This window comes from Bos taurus, chromosome 2, assembly GCF_002263795.3.
Source record: "Bos taurus isolate L1 Dominette 01449 registration number 42190680 breed Hereford chromosome 2, ARS-UCD2.0, whole genome shotgun sequence".
In the NCBI taxonomy this organism is placed as follows: Eukaryota; Metazoa; Chordata; class Mammalia; order Artiodactyla; family Bovidae; genus Bos; species Bos taurus.
Window position 1 is genome coordinate 59767340 of NC_037329.1, and position 25444 is coordinate 59792783.

Below are 25444 nucleotides of genomic sequence, written 5' to 3' on the forward strand. Positions count from 1 at the left end.
GAATATTTCGTAAATAATGAAAATTCCAGACAATTTATTTTCAGATGAATTAAGAAAATGTGGATAACTTCAACAAATTTCAACAAATAACACACACACACACACACACACACACAAAGGGGGTGTCTGCAATACATAAGAGCAAAAATATAATGAAATCTATAGACAGCTTTCCACAAATACACTTTAAGTAAAAGTACGCTTTAGAAACGGAGAAGGCAATGGCACCCCACTCCGGTACTCTTGCCTGGAAAATCCCATGGACGGAGGAGCCTGGTGGGCTGCAGTCCATGGAGTCGCTAAGAGTCAGACATGACTGAGCGACTTCACGTTCACTTTTCACCTTCATGCATTGGAGAAGGAAATGGCAACCCACTCCAGTGTTCTTGCCTGGAGAATCCCAGGGACAGGGCAGCCTGGTGGGCTGCTGTCTATGGGGTCGCACAAAGTCAGACACGACTGAAGCGACTTAGCAGCAGCAGCAGCAGCATGCTTTAGAAAAGAAAGGCCTCTAGTGACAATTTCCTTTACGTTTAGTATTTTTTACAGTAGCATTTTTCCTTGCCATTCATAGACTTACAAGTGAGAGGGAGGGCTTATTTTTTACTATCTTGATCAATTATGTTAAAATATCAAGTATGGATTAGGGTGAAGTTTTTCAAGTTTAAACCACATGTATTATAAATACCTGAAACCTCTTTGCATCAGAGTACATGCCATGTTAAATTTGATTTCTGATAACTAAATCTCAGGATTCAATTCTGAGCATCACAACCAATGTCTTTGGAATGCTACCCACTTCCTTCCCGAATGCAAAAGCTAGAAACACCTCCTGCAGACAAACCTATCTTTGCTTAGCCTTCACATATGGAATTTATCTAAGATTCTTGAACATAGGATTAATTTCTAATGTGTACTATTTAAGGGCACAAGTTTTAACATCAGTTACTCACCTAGAGCCAGACATCCTGGAATGTGAAGTCAAGTGGGCCTTGGAAAGCATCACTATGAACAAAGCTAGTGGAGGTGATGGAATTCCAGTTGAGCTCTTTCAAATCCTGAAAGATGATGCTGTGAAAGTGCTGCACTCAATATGCCAGCAAATTTGGAATACTCAGCAGTGGCCACAAGACTGGAAAAAGTCAGTTTTCATTCCAATCCCAAAGAAAGGCAATGCCAAAGAATTTTCAAACTACCTCAAAATTGCACTCATCTCACACTTTAGCAAATTAATGCTCAAAACGTTCCAAGCCAGGCTTCAGCAATACCTGAACCATGAACTTCCAGATGTTCTAGGTGGATTTAGAAAATGCAGAGGAACCAGAGATCAAATTGCCAACATCCGCTGGATCATCAAAAAAGCAAGAGAGTTCCAGAAAAACATCTATTTCTGCTTTATTGACTATGCCAAAGCCTTTGACTGTGTGGATCACAATAAACTGTGGAAAGTTCTGAAAGAGATGGGAATACCAGACCATCTGACCTGTCTCTTGAGAAACCCGTATGCAGGTCAGGAAGCAACAGTTACAACTGGACATGGAACAGACTGGTTCCAAATAGGAAAAGGAGTACGTCAAGGCTGTATATTATCACCCTTCTTATTTAACTTATATGCAGAGTACATCATGAGAAATGCTGGGCTGGAAGAAGCACAAGCTGGAATCAAGATTGCTGGGAGAAATATCAATAACCTCAGATATGCAGATGACACCACCCTTATGGCAGAAAGTGAAGAGGAACTAAAAAACCTCTTGGTGAGAGTGAAAGAGGAGAATGAAAAAGTTGGCTTAAAGCTCAACATTCAGACAATGAAGATCATGGCATCCTGTCCCACCACTTCATGGCAAATAGATGGGGAAACAGTGGAAACAGTGTCAGACTTTATTTTGGGTGGCTTCTAAATCACTGCAGATGGTGATTGCAGCCATGAAATTAAAAGATGCTTACTCCTTGGAAGGAAAGTTATGACCAACCTAGATAGCATATTGAAAAGCAGAGACTTTACTTTGCCAACAAAGATCCGTCTAGTCAAGGCTATGGTTTTTCCAGTGGTCATGCATGGATGTGAGAGTTGGATGGTGAAGAAGGCTGAGTGCCAAAGTATTGATGCCTTTGAACTATGGTGTTGGAGAAGATTGAGAGTCTCTTGGACTGCAAGGAGATCCAACCAGTCTATCCTAAAGGAGGTCAGTCCTAGGATTTCTTTGGAAGGACTGATGTTGAAGCTGAAACTCCAGTACTTTGGCCACCTCATGTGAAGAGTTGACTCATTGGAAAAGACTCTGATGCTGGGAGAGATTGGGGGCAGGAGGAGAAGGGGACGACAGAGGATGAGATGGCTGGATGGCATCACTGAATCAATGGACATGGGTTTGGGTAGACTCTGCGAGTTGTTGATGGAGAGGGAGGCCTGGTGTGCTGCAATTCATGGGGTTACAAAGAGTTGGACACGACTGAGCGACTGAACTGAACTGAACTAAGTGTTTAGAACAAGTTTCCTTTAAGTCCTAATAGGCATACAAGTACTTTATCTTATCCATAGTCTCAAATTTGATAGACAGTTTTTGATACATTTGCATACACACAGTAAGAATACAGTTTTGGGATCTGCGCTCAAATGAAGTCCTTTTACTCCCTGGATAATTTTCTAGTTCATAAAAGTAGTGTATTAAAACTAGTGTTTAACACTAGTTTTATAAAGGCTTTGTTTTCTTTTATGGTTTTGAGGAGACAAAAGAATTATCACACATTATTTATAATTACAAATGCCTAGCAGTTATTTCCTTCTTTAAATCCCTGGAAAATCCCCTAGGGAGGGTAAACTAGTCTTCAGACAGAGGATTCATTTCAAAGTCCTCTTTCTGATCATCAACTTGGGTCATACCTTTCTTCATACTGAGGAGGTTTCTCTCCTCAAACTCCCCCTACTTGGGTTGTTTCCCTCCTATTTTCATTAATCATATCCCAACCTTCCCTTTCCCAAACTGTTGTACTTGAGAAGTTTTTTCTTTTTTTTTTTTTGACAAAATTTGTGTGGATTTTGCAATACTCTGAATTGTTTTTTCCCCAATATGCTTTATATTTGCTTTGAAGGAAGCAACCAGGATCATCATTTTACTCTACATAACTTTAAAAAAAAAAAGACTAGCTTAATACTTTGCCCTGTCTTAGAACACAAACATTTTTTGCCATTATAATAATTTTTCATTTTCAGCAAGTTATGTATCTTTTATCAAAACTTACAAAAAAAAGCTAGAGATGTCAGTCTTGAAATGACAAATGATATCTAAATAGAAATAGTACTAGATATGTTATTTATATTAATTAACTAGACATTGGATTTCCCCTCCATTAAACAATCTCTATATAAAGTCTGATCAAAATGGGGATTAGAGGGAAGAAATAAATAGACTTAGTAATAGAAGCCTGTGTAGCTATTCTGCTAAAAGTTTCAGAGTCATAAAGGATCTGCAGGCCCATGTTTAAGACGCATGTCACTTAAGAATAAAGAACTTATTAACAACTGTCATCTTGTACTTCACCTAATCAATTAATTAAAATATATATATCAGTCCATGTATAATAACAGTATGCAACAATGGGAGAAATTTGAGTTCTGTATCATAATTCTTCATTAAATCTTAGTTTCTGTTATATGGGTAAAGTTAAATGAAATATTCTAATCAATTTTGCTTAAGATGGAAATTTCATTTGATATCTGCATGACAGTGTATGCTTTAGGTTCCATTTATGAAAACGGCTTTGATTTAGGGGGAAAGGTAGAAAAATAGCTCAGAAGAGACAGAAAGAGCTGTGAAAACACTGACAAGATTAGGAACAAAGAAAATTACGATGAAGAGTTAGGTAAAGGAAAAACAGAACACCAGTTTTGGAGTATGCAGATAAGACCACTAATTATATCTATAGCCATAAAGTAATTGATATTCTCCCAACATTATTACATACACACACACACACAGAAACCTTTTATAATATAATTAATCAAATAACATTTCAAGATAATTTAAAAACCAACTGGATTTAATTTTTGTAAACATCATTATAGCTAATATTACCAAGTCGTTCTCAGCATTGCCTAGGAGTGGACAAAGCTTCTATTAACTAATTCTATTATATTAATTTCTACCCTCTTATCCACTCTTCTGAACGTCTAATAACTTTTTATGAGCTACTTAGAACAAGATAATGACTTCAATTTCAACAGGAAATAATAAAGGAGATACTTTTTCTGCTCTGTATTTGTTGTTTCATGTACTTTACCTGATTCTTGAGATCCAATTTGGGACATGGGCGACCTCCATTGTATGGTTTTTCTTTCAGCCATTTAGATCTAATTCTCACTCCAATCCCACAAGATGAACTGCAAGACCCCCAACTTGACCAGTCGCTTAACTTGCAATCAAATGGGCAAGGAATGACACATTCTTCTTGAATATAGCCTGGAAAAGATATAAAAGAAGTGAAGAAAGTCTGATCAAAATGTACTGATCAAATTTACTTTGTTTACTTTATTAGAGATCATATTACCTAACAATATTGCTGCAGGGGTTTCAATAAACAGACAAAAGATTTCCAAGAGAGATACATATGGTTACTTCTCCATTCCAAACTTGTGCCATCTGCTTACTTCATAGGCAAATTTGGGATTGAGGAAGGAAGAAGGGAAAAGTGCAAAGTCTTCCTTTCTAATAAGAAGAAATGAAGCAGCTCAGGGTTAATGATGGCACTATCTCCCCCTGCAATGGATCTACATTCCCTTTTCTGGGAACAGAGAGCATAATATAGTCAATCTCAGTGCCTTCGATCTGCAAAGCTTTCACAAAGAAAGATCTTGATTCTCACTGCTGTAGTGTGACTTGAATGAAGGAGGAGGGCAAAGACTGAACCACAGATTAGGAAGAGCAGGATACTACTGAAAGAAAAGAGGAATCGTGAAAGGCTGTACATGAGATACTGGACTGGAATCAAGAGGTGAAGGTTGAAATACAGTTGCAGATGTTCTAGCTTTCCTAGCTCTTATTCTGTCCTCAACCCACTTCTTGCTACAATTTTTCTCTGATTAACCATCACATCTACAGATCATTCCGTTCAGTTCAGTCCCTCAGTTGTGTCCGACTCTTTGCGACCCCATGAATCACAGCATGCCAGGCCTCCCTGTCCATCACCAACTCCAGGAGTTCACTCAGACTCACGTCCATCAAGGCAGTGATGCCATCCAGCCATCTCATCCTCTGTTGTCCCCTTCTCCTCCTGCCCCCAATCCCTCCCAGCATCAGAGTCTTTTCCAATGAGTCAACTCTTCACATGAGGTGGCCAAAGGACTGGAGTTTCAGCTTTAGCATCATTCCTTCCAAAGAACACCCAGGGCTGATCTCCTTCAGAATGGACTGGTTGGATCTCCTTGCAGTCCAAGTGATGCTCAAGAGTCTTCTCCAACACCACAGTTCAAAAGCATCAATTCTTTGGTGCTCAGCTTTCTTCACAGTCTAACTCTCACATCCATAAATGACCACTGGAAAAACCATAGCCTTGACTAGACGGACCTTTGTTGATAAAGTAATGTCTCTGCTTTTGAATATGCTATCTAGGTTGGTCATAACTTTTCTTCCAAGGAGTAAGCATCTTTTAATTTCATGGCTGCTGTCACCATCTGCAGTGATTTTGGTACCAGATATGTATTCCCAATTTCCATCTCTCCAATAAATTCTATGCCACCTACTGATACACTCTAACCAGATTCCCGATTCCCCTCAAATTTAACATGTCTAAAGCTGAGGTCACCGATTTTCTCCTAGAACATTCTAATTTTCTTATATTCCTTACCTTAATTAACTGCAGCATATCTGATTTCCATGTACTGGTGTATGAAGTTGCTCAGTCCTGTCTGACTCTGTGATCCCATGGACTGTAGCCTATGAGGCTCCTCAGACCATGGAATTTTCCAGGCAAGAGTACTGGAGTGGGTTGCCATTTCCTTCTCCAGGGGATCTTCCCGACCCAGGGATCGAACCCAGGTCTCCCGTATTGCAGGCAGACACTTTACCATCTGAGCCTCCAGGGAAGCCCATACTGGTGTATATACCTGTATAATCTCTTCCCTTTGAATCTGGGCAAGACCTGATTAGATTATGGTATGTGGCAAAAGGGAAGGGAATGCACAGATATTAATATGCCAAATTTTGAATTAATCCAAAGGAAGATTATTCTGAGGGGTCCTGAATTGATCAGGTGAAAATCTTTAAAAGAGTGATTGGGCTTTTTGTCTGTGTGTGTGTGTAGAACAAAATTCTCCTACTGGTCTTAAAGAAGCAAATAGCTGTGCTATAAAATGCTACAGTTTGGCCACAGTCCAGGGGACCACAGCCAGCTTCTAGGGCCTGAGGACAGCCCCTGGCTCTCAGCAAGCAAGAAAACAGGGGTCTCAGCTCTGCGGGTTTTAATACATGAAGATGATTCTGCCAACAATTACAAGGGAACTTGGAAGAGGAGTTTCCCTCAATCACACTGGGCAGAGTCTTAAATCTTGACTCACAACTTGATTACAGTCTGGTGAGACCCTTCAGCAAAGAATTTAGAGAGGCCACGGTTGTACTTCTGACCCATGGAAACTGTGAGATAATACATGTTTTGAAGTGCTATGTCTATGTTAATTTGTTATGCAGCAATTGAAAGCTAGCAGATTATCCAAAATAAAAAATATTTCAGTTACCTTAGACCAGCCTCCATCATTTTACACATATACTAATTAGTTCTTACGTTGAAGCATCACAACAATGTCCCCTACTCTATAATTCTTCTTTTTTTAATTTTATTTTATTTTTAAACTTCACAATATTAGTTTTGACAAATATCGAAATGAATCCGCCACAGGTATACCTGTGTTCCCCATCCTGAACCCTCCTCCCTCCTCCCTCCCCATACCCTCCCTCTGGGTCGTCCCAGTGCACCAGCCCCAAGCATCCAGTATCGTGCATCGAACCTGGACTGGCGACTCGTTTCATACATGATATTATACATGTTTCAATGCCATTCTCCCAAATCTCCCCACCCTATCCCTCTCCCACAGAGTCCATAAGACTGATCTATACATCAGTGTCTCTTTTGCTGTCTCGTACACCTATAATTCTTCTGGTTCATCCCTGGTTCAACTCTTTCTGACCCAGAATACTGAAATATTCTCCCCACGAGTCTCCTTTTCTCCTAATCATTCTCTTTGGTATTGGTCAGTCACTCTGAGGAAAAAGTTACTATTCTAAAATACATAATAATTTACACTAGTCCTTTTATAACCTTTGCTGATTCTCTATTGTCTTGAAAATAAAGTGACAACCACTTTGCAAAAACTATAAGATTTTTCATAAGTGGCTCTACACAAAGATTTTCAACGTTGGCCACAAAATATGTTCCCACTGGCCAGGTTATACTAGGGACTAATTCAACCAAATCTCAGAGGATGGGACCTAGGCAATGGTAGTTTTCAAAGATCCCCAGAGAATTCTAATGCGTAACCTAGTCTCAGAACAACCTCCCTGACTTGTTTTCCTCCTGCCCTTCCCTCTCCTATATCTTGAAATCTTTCCACATAGACTCTACTTCATCTTCTCCAATAATATTTATGCTTTTCCTCATGAAAACACCTGCTCTTCCTCTAACCAGTTTAGCTTTCATTATTTCCCTAGTGGCTCGGATGCTATAGTCCATGGGGTCGCAAGGAATCAGACACAACTTAGCGACTAACACATACACATACATACATACACACACACACACACACACACACACACACACTTCAACTACTCTCTTGAAGTATGGTTGACCATCTGGCCCCATCACTCCTCTGCCATGCCCAGTCTGGCAAAACTTCAGATCTAAATTGGTCCAACTACATTCCTACCCTGTGCTTAATACTGGAAACCAAGTGGAGACTAAGGCAGTGCTAATGCCATACATTGCTTGGTGATTCTTCTGAGTTTTCTTCTCACTCCAGTTCCACATGACAGCTTTGCCAAACCTCCTCTCCTATTTTCAAACTTTTAAGATCTGTTCTTTTTCAGAAGAAATAGGAGTGAATACGAACTCTTTTAATTTCCTATGACTATATTTGTATGAACTTCCATATTTTTCTTCTATCTTCATATCACAATGGAAAAGATATGCATTTTCTTATATAAGCCATCTTTTCACCATTTTCTATCTCTCTACACTCTCTCACTCTCTAATTTTAGAGTTATATTTCTCATACATTAATACTAGAATGATTGTACATTCCCCAAATAACACTCACTGATAAGAAAGAGCACACTTTAAACACCTAAGTCATCAAGAGGGATCCCTCTGAGGTTGAAAACAAATTCTATTTGGGATTGTTAACATTCTCTATTGTTTATCATAGTTATAATTGTACAGTCATTACTAAGGAGTTTAAATTATTAATTTAGTACTAGGTGTATAAAACGGAGAAGCCTATGGCACCCCACTCCAGTACTCTTGCCTGGAAAATCCCATGGACGGAGCAGCCTGGTAGGCTGCAGTCCACGGGGTTACGAAGAGTTGGACATGACTGAGCGACTTCACTTTCACTTTTCACTTCTATGCATTGGAGAAGGAAATGGCAATCCAATCCAGTGTTCTTGCCTGGAGAATCCCAGGGACAGGGGAGCCTGGTGGGCTGACATCTTTGGGGTCGCAGAGTTGGACATGACTGAAGTGACTTAGCAGCAGCAGCAGCAGTAGCAGGTATATAAAAAATGCTAACTATAGGATTAACTAGAGGCCACAGGCATTACTTGGTTTTATAAAGAAACTGAGTCACAAAATTATTCCATTTGCTACTGAATGAAAAAAGTGGATTAGTAATTGAATGAAATTAATTTTTTCACTCAATTAATTTTCATGGTGTAAATGCTTCAAATATGAAATTTTAGGAGACTTCATATAAATTAACTTGTTAATCCTTGTGTGTCTACTTAGATTCTATGTTAAAGTAGATTTTGAATTAGATGCTCTTTTAAATCAAGGAGACTTAATATAAATATCTATATTTGCATATTGAAGGATTTTTAATTATAGGGTCTCTTAGTGATATGTTTTTTTTTCCCTGTGATAAGACATGAAACCAGAGGATCTCTATGAAAATCAAGGTCATAAATTCAATGAGTAAAATATAATTCTGAAATTCAACAGATTTGAGCAGTGGTGACATTTATTTTTCAAAAAAGTTATTGGCATGCTAGAGTATACCCCAAAGGAAAGACCATACTGAGAACCATTAATAACTGCATAGTTTTATACCTATCTTATAATACCTACAACTGTTGGTAGTAGAATATGATCAAATGTGACTACCTACAAGTTAACCTACCATAAGAGAATTCCAATTTCTGACTATGGAAACTTCAATAATGTTTTAAAAGTTCATTTCCATAAAACATACTACAGACTAACTGCCTTGGCAACATTCATAAATCTAAATCCAATTGCTATGAAAGAAGTACTTTTTCTACAAAAAATATTTTACACTATAATTTATAAGCAGAATGTGTTGCTTGGACCAACATTTTACTTGACCTGTGGATGCCTTCATGTTCTATTTTAGTTATCTGTATGCATATGAAATTGAGTATGAAGTAGTTCTTACAAAATTATCAGTAGAGAATGCAACAACAGTGATTTTATAAGACATTGTACATAGTAGGTATTCAAAAAGTATCTATTGATATTACAGATAAAGATGAGCTGAATAAAATCTATTAATAGAATCTGTATGTTATAGCTGGAGGAATTTAATGACTTAACCCCAATAGGGCTGAAGCCCAGGAACCTGGTTTCAATCTATATTACTAACCCCCATATATTGCTCTTTGCTGCTGCTGCTGCTGCTGCTAAGTCCCTTTAGTCATGTCTGACTCTGTGCGACCCCATAGACGGCAGCCCATTGCTCTTTAGGTTAGTTCAATAGATGTAGGTAAAAACACAGCTCTCTAAGTATGATGGCCTCATTAATAAGACCACTTCTCAGGATATTATGTGCTGTAGATATTTTTCTTTTAGCATTCAATTACTAACACTTCCCCTTCACACCTCTCACTGTCCCCTGAAAATCTTGTTTTGGAAGATGTGAAAGAAGGAAATATTGATGATATTAAGCCTGAGGAAATAACCTAGGTTAATTTACTTATATTTTCCCACTGTGTAAAGTAATAGCAAACATCTGCCTAGATAGTGAATGTTCTATTGACTAACACTGCTAAAAGAATAAAAACACACTACCAAAAATAAAATGCTGCTCATCTCTTCTCCAGTTCAAAGTGAAAACCTGGGAGAACTTTGTGAGTTCGAATGATATCATGTCTTCATTTGTCCATATTTAAAGATTTATTTATACATTTTAGTCCTATTATTTATTTTTTTTAAATTTTATTTTATTTTTAAACTTTACAATATTGTATTAGTTTTGCCAAATATCGAAATGAATCCGCCACAGGTATACCTGTGTTCCCCATCCTGAACCCTCCTCCCTCCTCCCTCCCCACCAGTGCACCAGCCCCAAGCATCCAGTATCTTGCAATAAGTAAAATATACTGTACTTAAAAGTATGTGATGACTTAAGTCAGAATGGTTTAGATATTCTTCAGGAAAAATGGGGAAAGCATGGGGGCAGATGTTTTATTATCACAGGAAAGAATTTGAGAAATTAGAGCAATACTATGCCATTGTTCTCAAGGGAAACACTGACAAAACATCTGTTTAAAATCTCAGTCCAGGTTCGATGCACGATACTGGATGCTTGGGGCTAGTGCACTGGGATGACCCAGAGAGATGGTATGGGGAGGGAGGAGGGAGGAGGGTTCAGGATGGGGAACACATGTATACCTGTGGCGGATTCATTTTGATATTTGGCAAAACTAATACAATTATGTAAAGTTTAAAAATAAAATAAAATTAAAAAAAAAAATCTCAGTCCATTAGCATGTGGCTAAGTAGTGTGCCGCACTACTAACTGAAGTGCCAGCTTGCTGGTGTGCATTTATATTTTGAACTGAGAATACTGCTCATAAACAGCAGTTACGTTCTTTCAAAGATGCAGTCTTTCAAAAATGGGCCCAACAGTGTTTAGGCATCTGGAGGCCTGAGAAGGGAAGAGTTGGAAAGCACCTAAAGTACCATTGTTTCTTCCTTTAAAATTTTGATTTATGGCATGGAAGAATTGATGTTTTTGAACTGCAGTGCTGGAGAAGATGCTTGAGAGTCCCTTGGACAGCAAGGAGATCAAACCAGTCAATCCTAAAGGAAATCAACCCTGGATATTCACTGGAAGGATTGATGCTGAAGCTCCAATTCTTTGGAGCTGATGCAAAGAGCCACCTGATGTGAAGAGTCACTTGATGGGAAGAGCTGACTCATTGGAAAAGATCTGATGCTGGGAAAGATTGAGGGCAGGAGGAGAAGGGGATGATAGAGGATGAGATGGTTGGATGGCATCACCGACTCAATGGATGTGAGTTTGAGTAAACTCCGGGATATAGTGAAGGACAGAGGAACATGGTGTGCTGCAGTTCATGGGGCTGCAAAGAGTCAGACACAACTGAGCAACAGAATAACAATAGCAACAACAAAAAGAACAGTTTTGAAAATATACTCCCTACTGGTAGAAGAATATCTTTACTGCATATATGAAAACCCATCAGCACAGACTCTCTAATATTAACCATTATAAAATATGGTTATGGTACTGCAAATAACAAAGTAGCTTATTTGGATCCACAACCTCATCAGATACCTGAATGCAGCTAAATAAGAAATCATACAAAGTTCTAATAATCACATTAAGGAAACAGTTTTCTGGATTCCCTAAAACTCAAATATTTCATAGCATTATGTATTAAATTTTATTACATCTACCAGAAAGAAAATCATCTAAGTGTCAACTATTTTTCTTAATTAAAAATATAATTTATTGGTGAACTTTCAGATGAAAAGCTATTGAAAGTCATTAAGGTCAAAAGCTTCAACTTATAGACTGGTCAGAATTAGAAAGGGAACTTGAATCCAGACTTGATGGAGATACACAGCTCACAATCAAGTAAGAAAAAATCATTATTATGACCTCAGAATGTTCTCTTTGGTTCTAGAGTGACAAATCAGAAAATCAACCCTGGCCCTAAAGAAATTCACATTTTGCTAGAAAGCTGTCTTATAAATAAGAAAAAAAAACACATAGTATATAATCAATGACTTTAACTATATGATACAAATAATATATATAAATCATACAACAATCTGAGGTAACAAATGGATTCTGGCTTCAACTGTCCATCACATGAAAATAAAAGATTGGCACATTTTTTTAGGAAGCACAGGTTTTTGAGTAATTGCTCAACCTGGTTCACTTACTCAAAGTAAATGTATCAGTGTCAATTTAATCAATCAATCAAATCATATAAAGAACTGATCTTCTAAATTGAATTACCCAGGTAATTTAATATAGATGGTATCTGCAGGTGTTCATATAGACAGAGTTTCAGCATTAATAGCCTCGTATCTGGCTCCTCTAGGCAGACAGAAGAGATATTTTGCTCTTAGAAGGTATTAAGGATGTTAGGACAAATGAAACACTAGACAGAAACATTTGAACCATTTGAACCATTCACTTAGGACTGTATGTACCAAAGCAGTTTTTATCATTACTGCAAATAAATGCTGTTAGAATTAAAGTGACTGAATGCTTTAACCACATAATAAACTTGGCATTTGAAATACTGCAAAGCTGAAGACTGCAGACAAGACAATATTACTGGGTAATTTGTAGGACTGTGGCTGCAAGAGCCTGTATAAAGTCCTCTCATGACATCTCCTTGCCCTGAGAAAATCTTGACTTAAATTACACCAATCAGTAATTTACATTTTCTTTCAAAGTTCTGAGAGCTGATCTCAGAGCACATCTGAGACACTTATTCTTGTCATGTCATCAGTGCTATTCTCCAAATACTTTTGGTTTTGCTTCTGGACACATGGCATGATTACACTTCCCTGCCTCTAGAATTGAGATGTGATCTTCTTACTTTATCCAGTGAAGTGTAAGTAGAAGTGAAGTGTGTCCATTCCAGGTGGCATCTTTAGGAGCTCAAGTGTATGGATTTCCCCAGTGGTCCTGTGGCTAAGACTCCACACTCCCAATGCAGGGGACCTAGGTTCAATCCCTGGTCTGGGAACTAGATTCCACATGCTGTGACTAAGACCAGGAGCAACCAAGTAAATCAATTAAGTAATGAATTATTTTTAATAAAAGAGAGTTGGACTGTAATTTGTCCCCCCCTTTCTTTCTATATACCAGAGGGTCCAAAAACACCAGCCAATGCACAATGGACATGGATACTGAATGATTTTAATGGCTTTCAATCTCTGGGATTTTGAAACTGTCAGTTTCATTTGTTACCATACCATAACCTATCTTATCCTAATGCATCAATAGTGGCATAAGAAAGTATATCTTCAGAAGATCAAGTAAAGAGCACTCAGTTCAGTTCAATTCAGTCGCTCAGTCATGTCCAACTCTTTGCAACACCATGAATCGCAGCACGCCAGGCCTCCCTGTCCATCACCAACTCCCAGAGTTTACGCAAACTCATGTCCATCGAGTCGGTGATGTCATCCAGCCATCTCATCCTCTGTTGTCCCCTTCTCCTCCTGCCCCCAATCCCTCCCAGCATCAGGGTCTTTTCCAATGAGTCAACTCTTCGCATGAGGTGGCCAAAGTATTGGAGTTTCAGCTTCAACATCAGTCCTTCCAATGAACACCCAGGACTGATCTCCTTTAGGATGGACTGGTTGGATCTCCTTGCAGTCCAAGGGACTCTCAAGAGTCTTCTCCAACACCACAGTTCAAAAGCATCAATTCTTTGCTGCTCAGCTTTCTTCACAGTCCAACTCTCACATCCATACATGACCACTGGAAAAACCATAGCCTTGACTAGACGGACCTTTGTTGGCAAAGTAATGTTTCTGCTTTTTAATATGCTATCTAGATTGGTCATAAAAATATTTAGAGTAGTTTGAGCATCTATACATAATGTCCTAGGAAAATAAGATTAACTTGTATCAGTAGTTAGCACAGTCTGAATGGCAGCACAATCCAATAAGAATGTGACTTTGCAAAAGTTGAGCCTATAGATACGTATTTCAGGAAAATGTATAATTTATTATTTTAAAAAAGGACTAGTGATATGGATTATAAATCAAGATCTGACCTTATGTGATCTGGAATAAAATATTAAATCTCAATCATTCAATTTTCTCTTGTGAAAATAAAAATGTAAGAATGCATGTCTTTTTTTTAATTCTCTTTAATACTGTAAGGTCAAAAATATAATAAGCAGGAGTTAGTGGAAAAATAACATATAATACAAGCAGCATATTAATATTTTACCATTACTAAAAGCTATATAGCAAGGTAAAAATGTTTTTTCCTTATCTTGTTTCTGTGCTAGTGATTGATAGAGAACATAATTCTGTAAAGATGCTTAAGCAGAAAAATTATAGGGTAATAATTTTCAAATTTGGGTGCCATTTCTCATTCCAGATCATTTCCATATAAATTAAAGGCTAAGATAACATTGACAAAATGAGCAATTTTTTACTGGATCAGTAAATCAATTGTGTTTTGAGTCCATCTCTATCTTTCCAAGTCTGCTGCCACCAGCCAAGGCCAGATGCTCGTTATCTCTCACCTGGACTATTATAATGGCTCCTTAACTGGACTCCAGGTCTCCAATCTCTTTTAACCCATTCCATATCTGATCACATGAAAGAATACAGGAGGAGTCTACCTAGAAAGCTCCACTTTGGAAAAGGTGCATGCAAGAGAGAGGTCCTGAAGTTTAAACTTCACTGAGTGGATTGAGTTCTATGGCCATCAGTACCCTGCATCTTACGAGCACCAGCATTTAAACATAATTCCTAAAGGTGGCAATAAGAGACATCAAAAATACCTACTACAGAATGAATACCTAGAAAGAGGCAGATGACAACATCCTCATTCAGAGCCAACTTCCTGCAAGCCCTGGGGCACAGAATAAAGCTCATTCTGTGCTGAGGTGTGCATAGAATAAACTTCAGAATGAAACATCAATTATTTTTTTATTTGCTGGAATGTTGAGTCATCCAGACAGTGATTTTTATCCATGAACAATGAAATAAGTTGTTATTAAAGATTCTAAATTATGGATTACACGACCAATCAAATTTACCTCCAAAAGTTTGCTTTTGCCAAAGAACTGCATCTTTCACTGAGCTAATGCAGAAATCAATGTACTGGAATGAATTCATAGCACATTAACTCTTTGCAAGTTACTGTAAAAAACCTTTTAAAATATCACCAAGGTGTAAAATTAAATAGGACTCCTAGCCTTGATTTATACTGCATGCTGATAATGGTGAATTTGTTTCACTCACCAATAAATTTGTTTCCTAATGGATTGTGGATCAGCCAGTCCAGAGATTTACATTTAGGTTTCTCTTGTCTTCTATAGACAAATAGATATCTGATGATTTTATTTACTGATATTTCATGATATAACTGCTAAATGAACAGAAGAAGATGCAAAGAAAGGGTGAGATGTTTACTTTTCCTATAAGAAAATTGAAATAGTCAATAATCTTCTAGTTATAGTAATCATGTCAAGGAACTGCAGATGATTCCAATTCACAAAGAGAAAGGGCCTTTTACATCAAGAGAAAGTCTCAAGAGTGACCAGAAGTGTCTTTCAGAAGAGAGAACAAAAAGTGACAGAAAAGAGTTTATTCAATTCCTGGGGTTGTCATAATCAATAGTCACAAACTTGGTGGCTTAAAAAAGCAGAAAATATCCTCTCATAGTTCTAGAGGCTGGGAGCCTGAAATTAAGGTATTGGTAGGGCTGTGCTGCCTGCAAAGTCTGTGGAAGAAAACCCCCTTCCTTGCCCTTCCAGCTCCTGATGACTCTAGGCATTCCTTGGCTTGTGGGAGCACACCCTCAGTTGCTGTCTTCTCTCCACAAGGTCGTCTTCCCCGAGTGCCTGTGTCTCAAACCTCCCTCTCCTTCCTCTTAGAAGGATGTCAGTCATTGGATTTAGAGTACAGCCTAAATCCAGGATGATCTCATCTTAATTTCCTTGTCTTAATTATATCTGCAAACAACTTGGTTGCAAAAAAGGTCACCTTCACAGGTACTGGAGGTACTTTAATGTATTTAACATATTTTGGTGGACAAAATTCAACCTCTTAGAGAGAGGAATGAAGACTATGGTAAGAAAGAGAGTTAACACACGGATGACGGTTTGACCTTGGTATCATGCCTTCCTAGGCCTATCCCCCATTTTAACAGCAGCTATCTAAATCTTCTGTTGTTGTTTAGTCACTAAGTTGTGTCCAACTCTTTTGTGACCCCACAGACTGTAGACTGCCAGGCTCCTCTGTGTGTGGGGTTTTCCAGGCAAGAACACTGGAGTGGGTTGCTGTGCCCTCCTCCAGAGGATCTTCCTGACACAGGGATCAAATCCACATCTTCTGCACTGCAGGCAGAATCTTTACCACTGAGCCACTGGGTGGCTAAATTTTCTCAGCTGCAGTTTTTTGGGAATATTTTTAAACATTATACTTATTTATGTATTTGGTGGGGTCAGGTCTTAGTTGCAGCCTGAGGGAACTTTGTTGAAGTGCACGGATTTTCCAGTTGTGGTCTGCGGACTCAGTAGTTGTGGCTCATGGACCCATTTGCCCTGCAGCATGTGGTATCCTAGTTCCCCGCCAGAGACTGAACTCACATCCCCTGCACTGCAAGATGGATTCTTAACCACTGGACCACCAGGGAAGCCCTCAGGTTCACTTGTATCATCTAAAACAAAGATTGGACAATTGTGACTTGCAGGTCAAATTCAAATGGACTCTTTTTTAAGTAGTTTTGTTGGAATAGAGACACAATCATTTAAGTGCTGTGTACAGTGACTTTTCCACTGAAACAGCAGAGGTGCCTAGCTGTGATGGAGACAGTATGACCCACAAAGCTAAAAATATTTATCATCTAGATCTTCACAACAATGTTTGCAACATCAGATTTATAAAATGGGAATAGTAATAGTACCCACCGCATAAGATTATTATGAGGATTAATTGAGCGCTCAAAACAGTGTGGACCACACAGTGAGCACTCAGGTTCCATAAGATAGGAACAGTGCCATGGTGGATAACAGTATGGGCTTGAAAATGGGAAAGAGCTAATTTCAAAGTCAACCAGGACACTTACTACTAGTGGTGTTAATTTGCAGCTGTCACTGAACCCCTTCAAGCCTCAACGTTCACATCTGCCAGATGGAGGTAATTATTACCGACTTCAAAGAATTGCTTTGTGCATTAGAGCGTCTGGAATGCGGAATTAACCATGGCTACTACTATTTCCCGGAGAAGGCAATGGCACCCCACTCCAGTACTCTTGCCTGGAAAACCCCATGGACAGAGGAGCCTGGTGGGCTGCAGTCCATGGGGTCGCTAAGAGTCAGATACGACTGTGCGACTTCACTTTCACTTTTTACTTTCATGCACTGGAGAAGGAAATGGCAACCCACTCCAGTGTTCTTGTCTGGAGAATCCCAGGACAGGGTAGCCTGATGGGCTGCTGTCTATGGGGTCGCACAGAGTCGGACACGACTGAAGCGACTTAGCAGCATTACTATTTCCAGGCGGCACTAGTGGTAAAGAACCTTCCTGCCAATGCAGATGTAAGAGATGCGTGTTTGATTCCTGGGTGGGGAAGGTCCCCTGGAGGAGGGCATGGCAACCCACTTCAGTATTTTTGCCTTGAGAATCCCCATGGACAGAGAAGCCTGGCAGGCTATGGTCCATAGGGTTGCAAAGAGTCAGACACGACTGAAGCAACTTAACAAACAGCATCGACTACTATTCTTATTCATTACAAAGAAGTTATGGTATCATCTTTGGTGTATGAAATGGAGATGGGAGGTAGGAAGACAGTCCCAACTTGAGAAATCACATATAGGAGAAGATCCAACATCTTGAGTCTTTGCAAAAAGTTACTTTCACATCAAGACCCAGACGTCTATTTCATAGGGGAATGAGGAAAGTGTGCATATGAATTTTTGTCTGTTGAACAAACAAACAGAACAGACAATGATCATCTTTCAGTACATGACAACTAATAATCCCATGCCAATTATACTAGAAATATCTAGAATATTGAACAAACAGAGCTTGAAGGTCACTAGAGACTGAAGTGACGTTATAAGATTTTAAAGAAAAACACATTGAGAGTAAGAATAAGCACAGGACCTGTCAGGCAATCACATGCTTAATATAGGTCAAGTATTATCATTATTATTGGAAAAAGTTCCCCCGTAATAACCTTGCAGCATCTGTTATTGCAATGCCCATCCAGCATGACAACTATAAGCCATGATTACCCTTTGCTTCATATTGGAAACTCGAAGTATTCGAGTAACAAGCAGACTATATTCTGCTATACAATTTCTGCTAATTAAATTTCTTTATTGTGGTATTCTCTGCCTCACATTCCCAGTTGGGATAAATCCCAAGGGAATATGGGACTATACAACTTGATATAGTCCATTAAAAACTTAAGGGGGTGAGGGATAAATTAGGAGCTTGGGATTAACACATTAGTACAAATAAAACAGATAAATCACAGGACCACTGCTTAGCACAGGGAATTAAATTCCATATCTTGTAATAGCCCATAATGGAAAAGCATTTGAAATAGGTATGCATAACTGAATCACCCTGTTACACATCTGAAACTAACACAACACTGCAAATCAACTACACTTCCAAAAATAAATAAATAAAATTTGAAAAAAAATTAACTTGGGGAAGCAAGACTACAAATTTACTGCATAAGTTTGTGAAAAATCTATTTCTCCTTCACTGTGAGAGAAAGTATAAATTGTATAGGCTATTTTCCCCTTCACTTTTAGTGAGATATAATTGAAATACAGCACTATATACATTTAAGGCATAAAACAATGATTTGACTTACATACATCATGAAATGATTATCACCATAAGTTAAGTGAACATCCATCATCTCACAGAGAAGCACATTATCATCCCCAGTTTTGACCAATCATGTTCCTCCTTCTGTTCCCCATCCTACTCCTTTGTTAAAGTCCCAGCTGTTTTGAAATGACTTACAGGGACTTCTATAATCTACTGCTTCAGTGTCTCTCCATTATGAAACTCTGTACCTTTACAATGTCCAACAGGTGGTAGTAAGTTCAAAATATGGAGATATAATTCAGGAAGCACTGAAGACAGCTTCTTTTGTTCTACTTCATGCTCTATACAACCATCCTAGCTTTATAGGGATATCTTTACAATTATCAGGGTTTCCCTGCTAGTTCTCTTGGTAAAGACTCTGCCTGCCATGCTGGAGACACCGGTTTGATTCCTGGGTCCAGAATATCCACTGGAGAAGAGATAGGCTACCCACTCCAGTATTCTTGGGCTTCCCTCGAGGCTCAGCTGGTAAATATGCCCGCAATGCAGGAGGCCTGGGTTTGATCCCTGGGTTGGGAAGATCTCCTGGAGAAGGGAAAACTACCCACTCCAGTATTCTAGACTGGAGAACTGCATGGACCGTATAGTCCACGGGGTTGCAAAGAGTTGCACAGGACTGAGACTTTCACTTTCCTTTCCTCACAATCATCATGTAAACTGTGTATATTTCAGAGTGTAACTCTGGTCCAAGAATGTGCTGAGTATGCCATCTGGAGTTAACATGTCTGTATTCATCCTTCCAGCGTCCCAAAAGATGATTCAGAAAAAGAAATGAGATAAAATCCTCAAGTCTTATCATGTAAGAGGATTGAGATAGTGCCAACTAAGGTATTTTAAGGTATGATTTTTGTCTTGGAGCTGTTGGAAATAATCAAGTGAAACCAGCCCACACCTGGATTAAGCAGAACTCCAGGGACATAATACAGACAGCAGACCTAAAAATTTCGTTCTAGCATTGATTCCATATATGAGACTCAAAATCTGAGAGTTGTCAACAGTACAATTATAAATGTAGAGGTATAGAAATGGAAAGCAAAAGTAAAAAGCAGTTGGAAGGAGAAAATATCCTTAGAGTTCAAAGACTCTCAGCTATTAGTGTTTTGGTATATTTGTCCTTGTTTTGTTAATGTTATTGTTTTTAGTGTTGTTGTTGGTTTTCTTTTTGGTAAATTATATTAATACTATCTTACTATCTACCTAATAATCATACTGTAGCACAGGTGCCATAACAGGCTATTCGCACCATTCATTGATGAGTTAAGACTGGAGTAAAGCCTAGACAGTTTATCACTATGGGAAAAGAAATATAAAATGATAAATACGTGTAAAAGATAGAATAATATGCAGTGCCCCCAAAAGAATAAACAATTCTGCATACAGAAGAATGAATAGAGGCAGTTAATATGTTAAGAGATGCATTCTGGAACCAAATTGCCTGGAAGAGAAAACAAGCTTGACATTCTTAGTTGAGCAAGCTTGTGCAAGATCCTTAACCTCCCTATTCCTTAATTTCCTTTGGAAGGACTGAAGCTCCAATACTTTGGCCACCTGATGCAAAAAGTCAACTCGCTGGAAAAGATGTGGAAACTGGGAAAGCTCGAGGGCAAGAGGAGATGGGCGCAACAGAGGATGAGATGGTTGGATGGCATCATTGACCCAATGGAAATGAGTTCAAGCAAACTCCTGAAGATAGTGAAGGACAGAGCAGCCTGGCATGCTTCAGTCCATGGGGTCTCAAAGAGTCAGACACAACTTATTGATTGAATAACAACAACCTGATGATAAAACTAACATCTAATTTAGACTATTGATAAGAACAACATGAGTTAACAAAGAACATTTAGAGACAGGTATAGCCTATTTTCGGAGAAGGCAATGGCAACCCACTCCAGTACTCTTGCCTGGAAAATCCCATGGATGGAGGAGCCTGGTAGGCTGCAGTCCATAGGGTCGCTAAGATTCGGACATGACTGAGCGACTTCACTTTCACTTTTCACTTTCCTGCATTGGAGAAGGACATGGCAACCCACTCCAGTGTTCTTGCCTGGAGAATCCCAGGGACGGGGGAGCCTGGTGGGCTGCCATCTATGAGGTCGCACAGAGTCAGACACGACTGAAGAGACTTAGCAGCAGCAGCAGCATAGTCTGTTTTAAATGTTCAATAGATGTTAGTTATCATTATCAGGGAACAAACAAATAGCACTGCCACGTGGTTCAGCAGTTCCAGTACCGGGCATATATACAAAGAAAATTAAATCAACGTGTCGAAGAAACATCTAGACTCCCATGTTCATTGCAGCATTACTCAAAATAGCCAAGATATGGAAACAATCTGTCTGTCCATCCATGGATGAATGATAAATAAAATGTATACACAAACAAGGAAATATTATTCAACCTAAGAACGAAATCTTGCCATTTGTGACATCATGGATTAACTTGGAGGGTGTTACATTTTGTGTTGCTGGCATGCTTGGTGGTGTCAGACTTTTTGCAACTCCATGTACTATAGCCTGTTAGGCTTCTCTGACTGTGGAATCATCCTGCCAAGAATACTGGAGTGGGTTGCCATTTCCTCCTCCAAGGGATCTCCCCAACCCAGGGATCTAACCCACTTCTCCTGTGGCTCCTACATTGGCAGGCAGATTCTTCACCACTTGAGCCACCTGGAAGCCCTGGAGAGTGTTATGTTAAGTGAAATAAGCCAGACACAGAAAGAAAAATACTACATAATTTCACTTACATGTGGAATCTAAAAATAGTTGAACTCATAAAATCACAGAGTAGAATGGAAATTGCCAAAGGTTACAGAGTTGGGGCAGTGGGGAGATGCTGGCCAAAAGAGACATTTCATTTGCACAAGATGAAAATCTGAAGTACAACATGGTAGTTAATAATATTGCATTATATACTTGAAATCTGCTGAGAGTAGATCTCAGTTATTTTTACCATACATACAAAAAATGCTAACTATGTATGGTGATGTATATGTTTATAAGCTTGACTCTGGGGAGTAGTTCACTATGTATGTGTTTATCAAAACATCAAATTGTACACCTTAAATATATACAAACTTACGTGTCGCTTTTACTCCAACAAAGGTAAAAAAGTAAGATGGTTATATACTCTAAATGTACATCAAAACAAGCTAAATAATTATATTCACACTTCAGGAACACATAGGCTTCAATATAAACAGATGTAGAGAGGGCTGGAAGGTTATAAATTAAATATGAGGGAAGCTAATAGGATTGGAGATACAGAGTGATAGGGGAAATTATAAAACTAAATTAAAAATAAAAGAAGGATGTACATGGACTTAAAATGAGAGAATGCAGCACCTTAGTCAGATCCTCTCTCCAGGAATTTTAAATGAGAAACACAGAGAAGTAGGTAGATACAGAGGAGGAAGGCAAAGACAAGGTTGTCAAGCAAGACTCAGCAGACCAAAGGCACGTTCATGAAAAGGAGAGTCATACTGCGGGGAATAGAAGCAAAGGGCAGAACTGGCACCACTGTATATTTCCTCCTGAGGTGGAGGGAGTTCTCTTTGCTCCCTTAGCTCTCCACGTACCTAGCAATGAGCCCTAAGACCTGAGGTTATTTGTTTGTCTTCATCCTTTGAAATTAAAAATAGTCTAATACTACACCTGTCTGATGCGACACTTCAAAGAAAATTTGCCTAGGGCATACATGACAAAGTGCTTTGGTTCAACTTGAGACATAAATTATAAAAACGCTGAAAACTACTATAATGACCTTCAAGATAACTGTTATTTTTGTCCTGCTCAAAGCCCCACAGGGGACAATTGCTGGGACAGAAATGGGAAAAATGGTGTATTTAAGATCTCTGTGCCTAAAATCCACTGTTCCACCCCCTTGTATCATGTCAAGAGTTTGAAAATTTTTTAATATTTTAATTTCTTCCAAGGAGATAAGATATCAAGAGTAAGGGTGTGTGGGCCTTGAGATTTTATTCCTGTTAAACAGGTGTTGTAAAATAATAAAAGCAAAGCCCTGAGCAGATTGCCTATACATAACATGCATTAAAAAAGCTAAAATCTTAACCTTCCCCAATCACGGCTCCAATATCCAAGAAAAACCTACCAAACATGTAAAATGAATTGATTGCTACTTATATAGATGACATAAGTGAAAAGGAATAGAAGAGAAATCTGGAATGAAGTTCCTGGGACTTAATAGCCTTAGATATGAGGATAAGGCCCTTAGGGGGATCCCGATGGTACTATTTTTTGTTTGTGTGTTTGTTTGTTTGTTTCCCAAGAAGAAGCCTTTGGCAAAGAAGAGGAAGGAGAATATAGAAAGTAAAATGCTAGTAGTATAGATACTACTGAAGATAATAACTGAGTATTTTTGCTAACAAACTCATGGAGGAGGACATGGCAACTCACTCCAGTATTCCTGCTTGGAGAATTCCACGGACAGAGGAGCCTGGCGGGCTATAGCCCATAGGGTCACAAAGAGTTGGGATACAACTGAAGCAACTTAGCTAGCAGTAGCAGGCTTAGAAATATAATAAATGTTTTGGCAAACAATTAAGTACAAAGTGGAGAATCAAAGAATATTTTGCAACTCGCATGAACTATAGGAATTTAAGCCAAATTTGAAGTAGAGGGGAAAAAAATGGACAAGAAAAGTATAAAACTGAGCACAAGACTAAAATCAAGGGTAGAGGAGGCTCAAGTTTCCGTAAAGAAAGTAGAAGAGGGGGACCTCCCTGGCAGTCCAGTGGTTAAGACTTTGCCTTAGTGCAGGCTTGATCCCTGGTTGGGGAACCAAGATCACACAAGACTCCTGGCCAAAAAACCAAAACATAAGATAGAAGAAACACTGTAACAAATTCAATGAAGATTTTTAAAATTGTCCACAACAAAAAAGAGAGTAGGTAACAGAGCAATAACTGAAGAACAGTAATTGTAGCCAATATTATCTGTAGACCAACACACAGAATATGGAAAGCAAACACAGTAAAACTAAAATGTGGATTAAATCAGGGTAGGAAATATATCCCACAGTTACATCCCTATGGTGTCCAACCAGGCCCCTGAATAGCATCACTATATGAAAGGAACAATGAGCTGTTAAGGGACCCACCCTCACTTGGCTCTGTGCAGCTTGGCCTGGGATTCAGGTCACTGAGATTCTACCTTCTCCCAGTCTGGCTAGAGTTAGTCAAGAGGAGGTTAACATAAAGCCATGGAAGTGGCCAATTCTGGCAAAAGCCCATAAATATATATTAAAGAGTAATTTGGTACTTTAAAATAGAAGTGGGCATTGGGCATCAAAATGAGCTCATGTGCATGCATGCAAAGTCACTTAGTCATGTCCTATTCTCTGTGACCCCATGGACTGTAGTCTGCCAGGCTCCTCTGCCCTTGGGGATTCTCCAGGCAAGAATATTAGAGTGGGCTCTCTTGCCCTCCTCCAGGGAATCTTCCCGACTTCGGGATCAAACCCATGTCTCTTATGTCTCCTGCACTGGCAGGCAGGTTCTTTACCACTAGCACCACCTGGGGGCAGCCTGTAGGAACCATCTCTTAATACTTTCAATGAGTATATCCTAGGTATCAGTACTTCATTCCTCTAACTGCCAAGCTAATTTGAAATACAAATGCTATATTTTATTTATCCATTTATTAGCAAATGAAAATATGGGATGTTTCCACATTTTGGTTTTACAAGTAATGTTGCAAAATATTTCTGTTTTATGTGAATACATGCTTTCAAATCTCTTGGGTGTATATTTCATTTCTGTTGGGTCATATGGCAACTCAGTGTTTATCTTTATTAAGGAGCTGTCAAACTTTTTCAAAGTAGTCTCATCATTTTATATTCTCATCAGCAATGTATGAAGATTTCAGTTTTTTTGCATCCTCACCAACACATTGCCTTTTTGACTAGTGGATATGAAGTGACATCTGATTACAGTTTTGATTTCCATTTCCCTAATGACTAATGATATTAAGCATCTTTTCAGAAGTTTAAAAGCCATGTATACTTAATATATCTTCTCTGGAGAAATGCCTGTTTAAATTCTTTGACAATTTTTCAACTAGGTTGTCTTTTTTTGTTGTTGACTGAAAAGACTTTATTCTGGATGCAAATCTATTTTTATCAGATACACATTTGCAAATATTATCTTCCATTCTGTGAGTCTCTATACATTGTGTTTGCTTTCTGTATTACATTTTAGCCATGATATTTTGTCTAATAATTTGCAGGTTATGGTATCAACTATTCACATATAAAGCCTATTGTGCAGACACTACACACAGGAAAAAAAATAACACTTTGTGAGTGGTTCTTATACATGAGAAGTTTCCAATTCTTTTTCATTTGC

General features: G+C 38.7%; 1 protein-coding gene across 1 annotated transcript in view; it reads right to left on the reverse strand.

Moving 5' to 3' along the window:
* THSD7B (thrombospondin type 1 domain containing 7B) overlaps nt 1–25444 on the reverse strand; it is a 911067-nt gene that overhangs the window by 256592 nt on the left and 629031 nt on the right. The window contains exon 14 of the mRNA XM_015475729.2: nt 4282–4460. Within this exon, the coding sequence (XP_015331215.2) occupies nt 4282–4460 (179 nt within the window). The remainder of the gene's footprint in view (nt 1–4281; nt 4461–25444) is intronic.